This window comes from Pelodiscus sinensis, chromosome 4, assembly GCF_049634645.1.
Source record: "Pelodiscus sinensis isolate JC-2024 chromosome 4, ASM4963464v1, whole genome shotgun sequence".
In the NCBI taxonomy this organism is placed as follows: domain Eukaryota; kingdom Metazoa; phylum Chordata; order Testudines; family Trionychidae; genus Pelodiscus; species Pelodiscus sinensis.
Genome location: NC_134714.1, coordinates 102,275,461 through 102,291,718, shown reverse-complemented (window position 1 = coordinate 102,291,718; position 16,258 = coordinate 102,275,461). Strand labels below are relative to the sequence as shown.

Here is a 16,258-nt window from a genome sequence, read left to right as displayed (position 1 = left end):
AGCTAGTTCTGGAAGAACCTTAATTTTGCATTTCTTTATTCTGGATAATATTCAAATGGGGCTGATTGTGCCTAGCCTTCATGCGAGAGTTGGGGGTTGAAAAGAGCATAAGAACTCTGTTGCCCATGTATAGTAGCCAAGTACATTGGCAGCCCTGCATCCCCCTTAGTGCAAGACTGCTTCATTCCAGAACCTCTTGGGACATGAACAACCATAAAAGGAACAGTGAGCTGTTCAGGCACAAAGAGCAGAAAGTATTGCACTTTCCTAAACACAGTTCATTGGGTTTACTTGGAAGATCTACCAACTCTGAAGCTCTGGGAAGGAATGAAGTGTTTCAAAGCAGCATTGCCTCCAGGCTCTCATAAAATCACATGGACCCAAGAGCACTTCCAAAGTTATATTCATTCTCAGAGGCTGCAGAATGTTCCGTACTTCAATGTCACGGGACAGATTATAAAAGCAATCATCACCACGTTAAATTTATGTGGCTTAAGCCTACAGTTCTTGCAGAGACAGAACTTCTGTTGATTTAGGGGTAGTTTTGTCTGAATATGCTATGCACTGCAGCCGTGGTTCATTGTAAAGAACACACTGTCAAAGGAAAAGGGAAAACAGCCAATGATAGGTAACACGACCACTTTTATTTTCAGATATCTCCCTTTGCAAGATATGTTTTAATATAGTAATGGCTTTTATAACAAGAAGGATCTGTGAGCAGTTGCAGCTTGTATAGCCTGAAATGCAGGCTTACAGATATTTCTGATAAAAATCTGCAGGACTATAAATGTATTAACTTCCAATCATGTATGTTACAATGTTTAGGTGTAAACACACAGCAATATTTTAAGGGAGGTCTCTCAATTGATGCCTGTTTTTCTGTGTCTTTGCCCTTCATTTCATCAATACATTCTGATTAAAATAAAGTATGAGTTGATATCACTGGTACAAACTTTTCCCCATTTTATGCCAAAAATGGAGTTTTGTAGAAAGCAAATTGTTTGGCAGGAAAGTGTACATTTTGATGAGAGATTAGCAAAAATATTTTGTCTTAACAATGTTAAAATATTTCAGTTAATTTAATTTGATCTCTATTATTGTTAATATTATATTTAGATGTACATATATGTGTTAATATAGTTTACAATATTTAATATAATTTAAAAGTCAGAAATAAACACATTTAAAACAATAATGTCCAATTAAAACTTTCAAAACTATTCATATGACCTTTTTTGATGGTCCCCAACCAAAGTTTTTCTAAAATATGTTTTACAGAACATTTCAAATTTTCAGGGTTTTGTTCTCATTTGAAACAAAATTTATTTAAAATGTCAGAATATAATGTGGACTGGAAGTTCTACAGCTCAAACAGCTCTATTTAAATGGAGTAACTGACCAATCATATCAAAGGCAGCATAAAGTTTGAAAATAAGTTTTAAAAAAATTGTGTTGTCCTATGGAACTCCTAGTAAACTTTTTGAATAACATTACTGGGAAAATGGGGTAGGTTTTGAAACCTATTTATTTGAAATATGTTTGAGGTTGAGGTCAATAATAATGCTCCTGGTATCATTTAAAAAATATTTTTTAAAATGTTCTATTTATTTGAAAGCTATAAAAGGAGTCTACACAATGACAAATGTAGACTCCTTCTTACACTTATGTACATTAATAGCTGATCCTGATGGAGAAGCCTTCTCCATCAGGATCAGTTATTAACGTACATTAGTGTAAGAAGGAGTCTACATGTCAAAAGTTCTTAAAATACTTTCTCCGAGGCCCATTTCTAGTTGCTACATTTGGAACTTCTGTTCCTCTCATTACAAATACAAAGCATTGGAAAATACTGAGTAAACCATGACATGCTGGTTGACCATTGTGCTGTGAAGTATCCAATGTAGGCTTGGGATATTTGGGCTATGTTGAAATTTAATTAATGTTAGCATTGAATGCCCAACACTAGACTGGGACAATGCCTAATACCCTTTTTCCCAACAGTTAATGGGGGATATAGGTTCAGAACTCCCATTGACATTAGTGGAATTTTTCTAGTTTAGTACTTATTTTAAAACTGTACTGGAGAATGTTGTTGGGGCTTGTCTGGGGGAGGGATAGCTCAGTGGTTTGAGCATTGCTAAACCCAGGGTTGTGAGCTCAATGCCTGAGGGGCCATTTAGGGGATCTGGGGCAAATCTGTCAACTTGGTCCTGCTGTGAAGGCAGGGTTCTGCACTCAATGACCTTTCAAGGTCCCTTCCAGTTCTAGAAGATAGGTATATCTCCATTAAAAAAAGAGGTCTTAGACTATTTTCCACCCTACGTAGGGAGTACAAGAACCCTGGTTATTCTCTGCATCACCAGATCCTACACAGAAGGGTGAACAGCTGCTATCTCTATTCATAGAATCAAAGAACCATAGAACTGGAAGAGACCTCAGAAGGTCATCAAGTCCAGCCCCCTGCTCTAGGCAGGACCAATTCCAACTAAATCAACCCGACCAGGGCTTTGTCAAGCCGAGACTTAAACACCTCTAGGGATGGAGACTCCACTACTTCCCTAGGTAACCCATTCCAGAGCTTCACCACTGTCTCAGTGAAATAGTTTTTCCTAATATCCAACCTGGACCTCTCCCACCACAACTTGAGCCCATTGCTCCTTGTTCTGCCATCTGTCACTACTTAGAACAGCCTTTCTCCATCCTCTTTGGAACCTCCCTTCAGGAAGTTGAAGGCTGCTATCAAATCCCCCCTCACTCTTCGCTTCTCCAGACTAAAGAGACCCAAGTCCCTCAGCCTCTCCTCATAAGTCATATGCTCCAGCCCCCTAATCATTTTGGTTGCCCTCTGCTGGACCCTCTCCAATGCGTCCACATCCTTTTTGTAGTGGGGGGCCCAGAACTGGACACAATACTCCAGATGTGGCCTCACCAAAGCCAAATAAAGGGGAATAATGACATCTCTGGATCTGCTGGCAATGCTCCTCTTAATGCAACCTAATATGCCATTAGCCTTCTTGGCTACAAGGGCACACTGTTGACTCATATCCAGCCTCTCATCCACTGTAACACCCAGGTCCTTTTCTGCAGAACTACTACTTAACTGGTTGGTCCCCAGCTTGTAACTATGCTTGGGATTCTTCCGTCCCAAGTGCAGGACTCTGCACTTGTCCTTGTTGAACCTCATCAGATTTCTTGTGGCCCAATCCTCCAAATTATCTAAATCACTCTGGACCCTATCTCTGCCCTTAAGCGTATCTACCTCTCCCCCCAGCTTAGTGTCATCCGCAAACTGGACCCTCCTGATGACGGCCTGGGGGTTGGGCTGCAGCAGATGCTGCGAGGCAGCCTCCAGAAAGTGCTGCCAGTCTTGCAGCGACACATCCAAAAGACGCGCCAGAGTGCCCATGGGCAGCTTCGGCTCCATGGTGCAAAGTGCTGTGGTGTCCCGAGTGAGGGCAACCAGAGCACGCAGAGAAAAAAATGCTTTGCTGTCCCTCATCAAGGTAGGCAAGCAAGCAGGGAAAGCTGAGAACCAGCTGTCCAGGGGGGTTCCTTTAAGCACAGGCCTCAGGCAGCAGCCACACAAAGTAACTCCTGACCTGATGGCTTGCCCGAACCAGTTTCATCTGGCCTTACATGCGATTCAGCACCCAATCAGTGTGGATGCACTATTTCAAAATAGCAAAACCCTATTTTGAAATGCATTTTGTGTGTAGACGCGTTATTTCAAAATAAGATATTTCGAAATAACTATTTCAAAATTAGATATTTTGAAATAACGCTGTAGTGTAGACGTACCCCCTAGAGACATTCAGGCTACATCTACACTGCCCAGTCTTGTGCAAGAACATATGCAAATGAGGCCTGGCTATAACTATCACTGTGCCTCATTTGCATACTTAATGAGCTGCCATTTTGTGCAAAGGGATTTTGCACAAGAAGGAACAGTCTACACTGCTCCTTCTTGCACAAAAGCCCCATTGTGCAAAAATGGCATCTCATTAAGCATGCAAATGAGGCATGGTGATATTTATCACCACACCTCATTTGCATATGTTCTTGCGCAAGACTGGACAGTGTAGAAGTAGCCAAAGGGTCCTTCCTCTTGAATTGAATGCATTTGTAGAATGTTCAATATCTTCATAAATGATTTATATAATGGCTTAAAGTTTGTGGATGATACCAGATGAAGAAGAGTGCAAGTGATTTGGAGGATAGGGTCATAATTCAAAATGGGACAAACTGGATAAATGGTCTGAGGGAAATAGGATGAAATTCAATAAGGACAAATGCAGAATACTCTGCTTAGGAAGGACAATCAGTTGTACATATGCAAAATAGGAAGCGACTGTCTGGGAAGGAGTATTGCAGAAAGGGATTTAGGTGTCACAATGGACCACGAGCTACATATGAGACAACACTGTGATACTGTTGCAAAAAAACCCCCTCATTCTGGCATGTATTAACAGGACTGAAATCTTGAAATTCATTGTCTTTATTTTACTTTTCTTCCTTAGAATCATGAACAAGGTACAAGAAGTATTTATCTGACACTACTTCGCTCTAATTAGGTCTCAGATGGAGTACTCTGTCCAGTTCTGGGCATCACATTTTAGGAAAGATATTGACAAACTGGGAAAAAGTGCAGAGAAGAGCAACACAAATGAATAAAGATCTCGTAAACATGACCTAGGGCGAAAGATTGAAAGAACTGAAAGAGGGGACATGATAACAGTTTTCAAATACCTAAAAGGAGAAAAATTATTCTCCATAACATCTGAGGATAGGACAAGAAGCAATGACCTTAAACTGCAACAAGGGAGGTTTAGGTTGGACATTAGGAAAAATTTCCTGTTGGGAAGATGACACACTGGAATAAATTGCCTACGTAGGTTGTAGAATCTCCATCTTTGGAGATTTTTCAGAGCAGGTTAGACAAACACTGGGAAGGGATGGTCTAAATGGTTCTTGGTCCTGCCATGAGTGCAGGGGACTGGACTTGATGATCTCTTGAGGTTCCCTTCAGTTCTATTATTGTATGGGCCTTTCAATCAAAAGTTAGAACTTATTTAGTACGTATTTAACTCTAAAATTGCTAAACAAACCTGGAGCATTTATGACTTTCTCCTCTAAGTGAACTTTCATCTGACATATATTGGAATCATGTCAGTTAATAGTGACACCAAACCAAGCCAAATCCTCAGCCTACCATGCAGTCTGAAGCAGCAGGGCCCTGCACTGGGGTTGCCCATGAATCTCTTCTCTTAAAGCCAGGAGGAAGTAGCAGAACAGATACTGCCTGCTTGCTAAGTAGCCACTTTGAACACTGTTCTCTATTTTTGAAGGAGGAATAATCAGTGTACCTTGAGGGTTGTTCTCTAGACTCTTTCATGTAGTGATCAAGTGTGTGATCTTAAGACAAGCAGAAAATTACTTTTGTGTGGCCCTGTGTGATGGAGAGTAGAGAATGGTATAACACTCAGAGCTTGCCTGATTTTTCTTATTATACTACAAACTTTCACCACAGCTATTGATTGAAGCTGGCAAATGTTTGAAATAAAAATAAGGACAAAGAAAGAGAACAGGGAAAGACTGAACAGGGCTTGCAAAATCTGGGACTGTATGGGCACCCTTTGCCCAAGCTGTTTTTTCAAATACAGGTTGCAGGTCAGCACGTTGTCTCTCTTGAGCAAACTGCCTCTGTGTGTGATTAAGCTGTTTCATATACTTTTCTGAACTGGAATCTTAGACAAAAAAGTGAGGTAAGAAAAATAGAGACAGGAGAAGAAACACATAATTTAGCCCTTAGGTTCTCTGTTATAGGAGGTGACATTTGAAATAGGGATGTAAGCAACTAGTCAACTACTCAATAAGTATATGCAAAAGCTTATTGGATAGTCGAGTAGTGTGTGACTCAACTAGTCACTTCCCCCCCCTTTGCTGCCTCTATCAGCGAGAGGAAGCGGGGGAGGGAGCAGGAGCTGGTGCTAGGGGGAGCCATCTAGGGATCTTGCTATATTTCAAAGGGAGAGGCGGAACTTCAGGCGAGTGGGAACTGCTTGAGTCCCTGCTGCTCTTCTGCCCTTTAAATGCAGTAAGAGCCACAGGCAGCTCTTACTACATTTAAAAGGGAGAGGCACAGCAGGGATAGAGAGCACCACACCCCACCCCTTATCGACTAATCAAGTAGTCAATGGAAATTCCAAATCAATTTGTTGATTAATCAAAATTTAACATCCCTAATTTGAAGTCTCTTAGGATATTTCGGAATAGGGCTGCAAATGTAGGCATCCGGAATTGCAAATCAAGCCCGGGATTTAAATATCCCATGCTTGATTTGCATCTTTCTGGCCGGGTGCCATTTTTTAAATTTACAAGCCCGGAATAACTGCCCGCGACTACACGCGACAGTGAAACAGACGTTCGAAATAAAGTCCTATTTCGAACTACCTGTTTGTCAGTCCCCGTAATACACGAGGTTCGAAGGGATGCCGGAAAGGATGAGACCACAACTGGGGGTTTCAAAAAGCACAAACTGATTTTATTTTGATGGCGCCAGACAATCATCAGAACAATAATTAAACAGATTGCCAGACAACACAAAACAATTCCCTGAGGCTTTTCTAAATCACAATAATTCCCAATAACTGCCCAGGGGCTAGGAACAGTTGAATTAACACTGGTATTATCCATAGGGCTGACTATTTACACAATTTTATACAAGGAAACAGTAAAAAACCTAAACCACAACTATTTATAAACTAACTTAGTAACTTTTTAGCCACTGTCACTTGGCAAGCAATAAGGACAACTAAAAAATCAATTAGGATAGGGATGATGGTGGGGGGGGGGGGGTGTTATACCAGTTCTGGAGACAGCAGGAACACAAGTACCAGTCACACGCTCATAAACTGTCTCCACTCGGGTCGACCAACTCGGAGTACGCTCAGTAAGACTCAAGAGCGGGGGGTGCAAGGCGTCTGGGTGATCAGGCCAGGCGTTCACTCAATGCGAATCCCCAGTGAGAGAGGGGCTGCCTGCCTGTTTTATTGCCTGTGAACTTATCACCCCATAGGTTGGTTTTTGCTGCAGTGGGTGGAGTAGCAGGCCTGAGCACCAGTCAGCCCACTGGCTGATCTGTTACTGCAATGGGTGGAGCGAGCAGGGGAAGATTATTAATTTACATGCCCTTATATGGAAAACACTCCACCTCACAGACAGAGCCCCCTATACCAGCCTCAGAGGTATTACAGGCTATGGCTCCCTGCGACGGGCAGCCATTTCTGATGTTCTGTCTCGGACATGCCCCCGTGGCTGTCCGGAGCAAGCGGTAAGGGGGTTGCCTAAGGTGAGAGCGCACGTAAGGGTAATTAGCAAGAAGCCAATTGGGTAAATTGAGGTTCTGGTGAGCTGCTGTCTTCAGAAAGGGGAGAAGGGGAAAAGTAAGCAACAGTAACAGGGAAAGCGGAAACAACTCTGTGGATAAGAGCTTTTGCAACAGCAATGCTCACTAAAAAGGCTAGTAACACAAGAGCACATACAATCAACCACCGCTTAATGGTGGATGCCCAAGTACTCAGTCCTCAAGAGGAAAGTTTTGTTTGCCACCAGTCCCATTCTTCCCGCTGTTCGCGAATCCGAACTGCAAGTGAGGTCAGCTGTTGGGTGATGGCTGAAACGTTCCACCCGGGCTTGAAACGCAAACGGTATTGGTCCTTAAACCTGGGGTTAAGGTCCTCGAGTGCCATACAAAAGTCCCTCTGCAATATAACCTGTATCATTAGACGATTCTTTTCGGCATAATGAGCTAGTACAGTGAGAGCCAAATCGACTTGTCGAAACCCTTCAGCGGTCAAATTAGTGAGGGCTTCAAGATTGCGGGACATTTGGTAACATATCCCCAAACTAAAGATTCAGTGGCAGTCTTAAATTTTTTTCCATCTTGATGGTTCTCGTCGGCTCCGGAAGTCAAACAGCAGGTGGGGGGCTCAAATGGGTTGGTACCTGAAAAACAAAAAGGGGACAAACAACGCCCTTAAGGCGGGCTAATTAAGATCGAAGAGAAAGCCAATTGTGATGGACTAACGTAGATTGCTTCAACGCTATTTAATCCCTGTATAAAGACTATCTTTCCAGTGGGGGTGTGGGGCATATCGGGGGGGATGATGGATACCTGTGCCCCCGTGTCTAACAAAAAGGGGATAATTGTCTCGTTTTCGGTAGTCAGGTTTTGATAGGGTCGAGGGTCATTTAAATCGGGCCGAGTGACCGCTAGGCACTCGGCCTCTCCCCGTTTTTTGGCTGCGGGGAATAGGGCGATCTTCCCACCCCAATTTCACATCCAAGTCTTTCTGTTGATCACTATTCATTTTCCTAATAGCTTCCTTGGTGAGTCCCTTACCCAATAAAAATCCAAAAATCTTACGCTCGATGAACGAACACTCGGGGTATTTGGGTTTGGGCGCCATTTTGGACCCTTTCACCAGAGTAGAGGGGGTTGCAAGTAGGGCGGCCTTTAGTGTTGCCCACTTCACCCTCTCTACAGCGTCGTATAGTCGGCCAATAGGTTGTCCTGTGTATCCTCTTAGCCACAGAAGAGCCCCTGTGTCTAGATTAGGGCTGTTGTCCACGGCTAGGGTAACAGCCGCATCTTCTATGGGAATCTGAGTGGGATCATCAACAATACGAAATGGGTTTTGTGCTACCGTCTGAACGTTAGTTAAGTTGAGGGGGTGTGCGGTGGGATCCCAGAGCAGAATAGAACTCCCAGCGATTGCGTACATAAGGGTAGTGGAGTTATTCACACAATCAGGTGGCATCTGTACTGCGCGAAATCCCCCTTGTATTTGGAGGTGCGCGGCAGCTGCGGCCGTTACAGGCCAATGATTATTCGCTGCCAATACTCCCCCCATAAGGCCCCATAGGGGTGATGGTGGGGGTGGGGGGTGTTATACCAGTTCTGGAGACAGCAGGAACACAAGTACCAGTCACATGCTCATAAACTGTCTCCACTCGGGTCGACCAACTCGGAGTACGCTCAGTAAGACTCAAGAGCGGGGGGTGCAAGGCGTCTGGGTGATCAGGCCAGGCGTTCACTCAATGCGAATCCCCAGTGAGAGAGGGGCTGCCTGCCTGTTTTATTGCCTGTGAACTTATCACCCCATAGGTTGGTTTTTGCTGCAGTGGGTGGAGTAGCAGGCCTGAGCACCAGTCAGCCCACTGGCTGATCTGTTACTGCAATGGGTGGAGCGAGCAGGGGAAGATTATTAATTTACATGCCCTTATATAGAAAACACTCCACCTCACAGACAGAGCCCCCTATACCAGCCTCAGAGGTATTACAGGCTATGGCTCCCTGCGACGGGCAGCCATTTCTGATGTTCTGTCTCGGACACTGTTAAACCTCATTGCAGGAAGAATAACAGGTAATTCGAAATAGGGCTTTATTTCGAACGCCCGTTTCACTGCCGTATGTAGATGCGGTCAGTTATTCCTGGCTTGTAAATTTCAAAAATGGCACCTGGCCGGGAAGATGCAAATCAAGCATGAGATATTAAATTCATCTGTGCGTGAATGTGGCATGGCACCTGTTCTAGATGGGGTTACTCTCCCCCTGAAAGAACAGGTACGCAGCTTGGAAGTTCTCCTGGACCCTTTTTTAACATTTTAAAATCCGATTTCTTCAGAGGCCAGGAGTGCCTTAGGGCAACTTCGTTTAATACACCAGCTGCGACCCTTACTGAACAAACATGACTTGGCCACAGTGATCCATGCTCTTGTTACATCCTGACTGGCTTACTGTAATGCACTTTATGTAGGGCTGCCCCTAAAGAGCCTTCGGAAACTTCAACTGGTCCAGAATGCGGCTGCTCGAGTTTTAACCAACACTAGTTATATGGAACACATTATGCCAGTGCTTCGGCAGCTGCACTAGCTTCCGGTTTCCGGGCACAATTTAAGGTTTTTGTTATGACCTATAAAGCCTTAAATGAGTTGGGTCCAGGGTATCTGAAGGTCCGTCTTCTCCCATATGAACCTGCCCAGGAATTGAGGTCAGCTGGGGAGGCTTTGCTTCGTGTTCCCCCACTTGTGGAGATAAGATTAACATCTACGTGAAACAGGGCATTCTCAGCTTTTGCTCCCAGGCTGTGGAATTCTCTTCCTTGGGATATTCGCATGGCGCCAATACTAGCGTTGTTCCTGCGTCAGACTAGAGCCACCCTTTTTACTAGTGCTTTTATTAATGTTTGAGTCTGTATGTGTGTGTTCCTCCTCTCTATGGGTATGTCTACACTACAACGTTAATTTGAAATAACAGCAATTATTTCGAATTCACTTTAATAGTGTCTACACAGGCAAACTGCTATTTCAAAATAAATTCGAAATAGTAGAGCCCTTATTTCGAATTCGGTAAACCTCATTCTACGAGGAGCAACACCAAATTCAAAATAGCTATTTTGAATTAAGTGCTGTGTAGACACTTAATTCGAAATAGAGGGCTTTCAGCCCTTCCCAGGGAGCCCTGGTGGCCACTCTGGGCACAACCAGGAAAACTTACTCTCCTCTCCCCCAGCTCCGGAGCCATTAAAGGGGTAGACCCTGGCCACAGTGCATTTGCCAGCTCCAAGCCTGCCAGCCCAGAGCCAGCAGTGCCCACTGGGGCCCCTGACCCAGTGGCCCCAAAACATGAGCCAGTAAGCCACTGGCAGCCAGCCCTCCACCGCTCCCAAGGAGCAGTCTGCCAGCTCCCAGGAGCCTGACAGGGGCTGGAGAAGGCGGGTGCCTTCCTGGTCCAGGGTGGAGATCATGGACCTTATTCAGGTTTGGGGGGGATGCCCTCAACTTCCATGATCTCCGCACTAGACAGAGGAATGCAGCCATCTATGGCAGGATAGCTGCTAGCCTGGCCACCAAAGGTCACATGCGAACCCAGGAGCAAGTTAGCATGAAAGTCAAGTTGGTCTTGGCGAGACCCCCGACCCTGAGCCCTGAGCTTCCCCTCTCCCTTCTTCCCTTCGCTTCCCCCTTCCAGCTCCCTCCTCCCAGGTTTCCCCCTCCCTTCTCCCATCCTCTCTCTTCCCCTCTCCCACCTCCTTTTCCCAGTCTCCCCAGAGGTTCATCCCCCCCAGTTTTGTTAATAAACCCAGTTTGTATTTTTGAACATACATGTCTTTTATTTGACATCAGTAAGGGGGGCTAGGGAGAGGTAAGTGGAAGGACATGAGGGAGGAATGGGGCACGAGCCCCCTGTGAGGAGGACCGGGGAGACTCTGAGGGCTCCTCAGGGTGGACGCTGTCCCTCAGGGCCTCCCGGATCCTGACAGCCCCCCCAATGATCCCCTGGATGGCAACCTACAGCAAGTGTAGCCGGGCTGATGGCAACGACCCCACGAGATGTACCAGCATGCACAGGGGCAGCTCTGGCTTCATGTGGCTGAGTGCTGAGGTGTCCCTCATCAAGGTAGACAAGCAAGCAGGGAACCCTCAGAACTGTCTGTCTGCGTTGGGGGTAGGGTCCCTTTAAGCACGGAGCTCAGTTAGCCTCAGGCAGCAGCCCCACACACTCAAGTCCTAACCTGTTCTGCCAGTACTGGTTCTGGCCAGCCTTAACTTCAGTTCAGGGTCCACTCAGTGTGGACGCGCTATTTTGAAATAGCAAAATGCTATTTCAAAATAGTTTTTGTGTAGAGATGCATTATTTCAAATTAGCTTAATTCGAATTAAGTATTTTGAATTAAGTTAACTTGAAATAATGCTGTAGTGTAGACATACCCTATATGTTTTTAGCTGGTTATGGCCCTCTGAGGTCTCCTATTTTAAACTCTCATATTTTAAATTTTTATATATATTTGTATTTTTTTTTTGTTTGTTCTTGTAAGCCGCCTTGAATATTTTAAATAGAAAGGTGGGGTAAAAATATTTAAATAAATAAATAAATAAATCCCGAACTTGATTTGCAATTCCGAATGCCTATGTTTGCAGCCCTATTCCGAAATAGGCTGCAAGTGTAGATATACCCTTAGTATTATACTATATCTAGCTATTCTTATATTTTTATGATAACAAGTGAATTTTCTAGACTAAATCCTATAAAATACAAACAAATAAAAATAAAATAATAATTATTTTGAAAAAATTAAGTTTTTATGTTTATCTGATGATATTTGTAGATCATATATAATTTTATTGTACCTTAAGCATTGAACTGTACTAAGCAAAACAAAAACCATTTTCTTTCCCCTCCCAGAAACGAGAAGGAATCCTCCAGTCCCGACAAATCCAAGAGGAAATAACTGGTAACACTGAGTATGTCAACACCACTGTTGCCAGCAGTATAGTAATTGAACACACAGATGTGTCTCAAAAATGCAACTATTTGGTGATATTTAGATTTCAATATTGGGGTTCCAGAAGGAATCATGCCTCAGCTAGTGATTATACTGTAGTCTTTATAAGGCTTTTCAATATGCGTCTCAAAATGTAACGTTACTGAGTTGGAATTACCAATGTGGTTATCTCAAAAAAGTGTGGGGGAGGGGGAATTTCCCTAGTATTTCATTCACTACTAGGTTTTGGAGAAGCATATGTGACTGTGGTGTGACATTTACATGTGATCTCACTGAACAAATCTCCAAGGGTACGTCTACACAGCATTATTATTTCGGAATAACTGAAGTTAGTCCGAAACAACAGAGAGCGTATCTACACAACTAGCCTTTACTTTGACATAATGTTAAGCTGGAGGACTTCTTACTCTGACTCCTACAAACCTCATTTTACAAGGAGTAAGGGAAATCAAAGGAAGAATGTTCTTCCTTCGACTTCCTGCTGTGTAGACAGTGCCTAAAGCCGAGTTAAGCTATTTCAACTTCAGCTACACAATTGACGTAGCTGAAGTTGCATAGCTTAAGTCAACTTTAGCCCTGCTGTGTAGACGTACCCCAAAAGACTAAGTCTAAAGGGAAGGTAGAGCAAATATGTATGAAATTTGTGCATTTGAAGAAATCTATATTGCATCTTGTTTCAAATTCTATACATTCAAAATTGTCTGAAATTTTTCAAACACACAAGAAGGGGTATGGCTCATGCTTTTACCTTTCACAGTTTAGTTGAAGAAGAGCTAGGTTATCTCAAAAAAGGGGGAAAAAATCAGTATTTCCCTAGTATTTCATTCACTATTGGGCTTTGGAGAAACATATGTGACTGTGGTGTGACATTTACATGTGATCTCACTGTACAATTTATAATGGAAACATTGTTTCAAATCCAGCAAGAAGCAACAGCAAAAAACCTACTTTTTAAGAGAGAGAGGAGAGTTCAGGCTAATGACTCATCATTAATCCTTAAGGGTTTATTTCAAGTGTGATATTTATATGAAGAAAGAAATGAAACAAAACTCTACAATCCTTAGGAACCTAGTCCAAGCACTGTTGTTTTGGCCAGCACTTTATTATAGTGGCTTAGACAACTGGATCCTTGGGACAAAGGGAAAGGAGTTCATGAAATAAATATACCAAAATTTTCTCCACAGTCATAAGAAGCTTGTGATTTGGTTAAACACAAGGAAATGTACTATTTGGTGTTACCGGCCTTTGTGGAAACCCACAAGGTTATTACATTATTTGATCCAAGATGCTATGAGCCAGAGTCTCATCTGGGTAAAACTGATGAAGCTACATTCAATTCTGTTAACCTACTCCAGTTTCCACAGAGCTAAGGAACTGGCCATGCATGCAGTTTTTGTGTCTATCTTAAAGAAAAGCATGAAATAATGTAAATGTGGTACATACTTTTTTTTTTTTTTTTTTTTTTTTTTTTTGCTTTTTACTATAGGGCATTATCAGGAAGGCATGGTAAGTTTCATTTGATTATTATCATTTTCTTGAAGTCATTTCATTTCTGCCAGCATGCACATCAATTAATTCTCCCTGCAGCCAATCTGTTCATTCAAACCATAGGTAAGGTCAGGATTCGCAGCTGCCTTGGTAAATATTTAACTGAATGTGCTGTAGATTGCGATGGCAGTTAATAAATAAAAGAAACTTTGATGTGAAAATAGTCATTTTTAAAACGTGTGTCTTTCAGCAAATGCTGTTTTACAAGTGATTGGTGATTTCATCCCTGAATCATATATATAGTAGCCCAATGTCTGTGACTCCGTAACGCTGAAATGCTGGCTGTTGCCTCAGTCACATCCTTCGCCTCCCGCTGTGGCACTCGGCTGACTTTTCCTCTCCCTCCTGCCTCTCACTCGGGGGACTGCAGAGCCCAAACGGCTGTTTGGACTCCGCGCTTCCTGTGCGTGGAGCCCAAATGGCCGCTTGCTCCCGCAAGGCGGTCTAGCTGAGCAGCACAGAAGTCAACCGAGCGCCACAGCAGGATGCAAAGGGAGGTGGGGCGGTGATGTTCACGGCCGGGGGCAGGGCCTGGAGTTGCTGTCATGCCACACGTCACCACTCTGCCTCCCTTCGCCTCCCGCTGTGGTGCTCAGTTGACTTCTGCGCTGCTCAGTCGGACTGCCTTGCGGGAGCAAGTGGCCATTTGGGCTCCGCAGTCCCCTGAGTGAGAGGCAGAAGGGGGAGGAGAAGAGAAAGAGAGAGACAGAGAGAGAGGCAGGAGGCAGAGGAGAGGTGAGGGGTGGGGGAAGCAGGAGGAGGAGAAAGAGAGAGAGAGAGAGAGAGAGACAGATGTGGAGGAGAGACCCGAAAATCCCGTTTTATGACAGGCTATTGGCTAGTTTTAATATAAAAGCATTAATGATTAGAGGTTACCAACATGAATCAGACTATGTTCCATAATATAATTGCTTTTCCTTTTAGAGAATTTAATGCTATGCTACTATTAGCTTTGCCATCGAGAGGATAATCTCTTTAGTTGAAAGAGTTTTTCTGTTTTTATCCTGAGATTGCACCATTTAATGTCACTGAAACTAAAACCATGGGGATTGCTAATCTGGTTTACATAGTTTATTCACGGCTCAGTTCAAAGATTCTAGTCATGGAGATGCTTTTAGGGTCAGATTATGAAACTCTCATATTGTGTAGCACCTTAGTCCATGTGAAGTCAACATTGAAGTCAATAGGATTTAGTAAAATTATTCTGTCTCCTCCTAGCTAGGGAGAGCAAAAGCAGCTCTCGGTGGAGTTATTCTATGTCACTCCATTTACTGGCCAAAACAGAGTCATTTAGGGATGATTCAATTTCTTGTTTCAGAAGGCAAGTGCACTTTTACTTTAGTGCTCCTACTTTTGGCTGGCCGTCCTAGTCTTTGACATAGTGTTCTTATTTTAGTGGGGTTGTTCTGCAACCTAGAATATTAAAATGTCCCAGTACACATTACAAGGTGGCACAAAATCATCTGTACCAAGCATCATACTACAATTGTGACATGAAGATTTGTTATAATGTGCTAATGTACTAAGATCACAATACAATGTGATCACCTTCACATGAACTTTGTTACCAATGTTGCTCTCTCAGTCTACACTATGCACTTATTTCAAAATAGCACATCCACATTACAAGTCCCTATCGAAATAATGCAGATTTATATTGAAATAGCACGTCCACACTGATTGGAGCCTGAATAGCATGTAAAGCCTCCCTGAAGTACTCCGGGCAGGGCATCACTTCCTGTAGCTTCTGTCTGAGGCTAGCTGAGGCTCATGCCTAAAGGGGCTCTTCTCTACAGCTTAATCTCAGACTCTTCTCCATTGCCTACCTCCTTGAGGGACAGCAAACTCACATTGTGTGCCCTGGTTGCCCTTGTAGATGCCACAGCACTGACACCGTGGAGCCAGACCTACTACAAAGCAGTGCCAGCCTCTTACACCTCCTGCTGCAACTCCTGGTGCAGTTCATAGAGACTGCCCACCTGTTGCTGCAGGAGGAAGATGACGAGCCTGGAATGCAGCATCTCCTTACCCAGGCCTGGGCGCTCCTCATGTACCACAGTTCCTTCCATTCTCCCTTGCACACTGTGCACTGATGCTTCTGGTGCCCGGAGACTTGTTCCAAATGGTGGGATCACATCATCATGGAGTGGTGGGATGACCAGCAGTGGCTCCAGAACTTCTGTGTGTGAAAGGCCACCTTTCTGGAGCTCTGTGAGTTGCTCCCCCTGCTCTTCAGCGACAGGATACCCACATGTGATGTGCCATCCCCCTCCAGAAGTGCATTGCAATCTCACTTTGGAAGCTCATCACACCAGACACCTACAGTTCTGTGGGGAACCAGTTTGGCATGGGGAGATCGACCA

General features: G+C 43.9%; 1 protein-coding gene across 7 annotated transcripts in view; it reads left to right on the top strand.

The window, feature by feature from the left end:
• PARVA (parvin alpha) overlaps nt 1-16,258 on the top strand; it is a 256,682-nt gene that overhangs the window by 123,076 nt on the left and 117,348 nt on the right. For all 7 annotated transcript variants that reach the window (XM_075927863.1, XM_075927862.1, XM_075927860.1 and 4 more), the window contains 2 exons: nt 12,248-12,306; nt 13,834-13,853. In XM_075927863.1, coding sequence (XP_075783978.1) covers nt 12,248-12,306; nt 13,834-13,853 — 79 coding nt within the window. The remainder of the gene's footprint in view (nt 1-12,247; nt 12,307-13,833; nt 13,854-16,258) is intronic.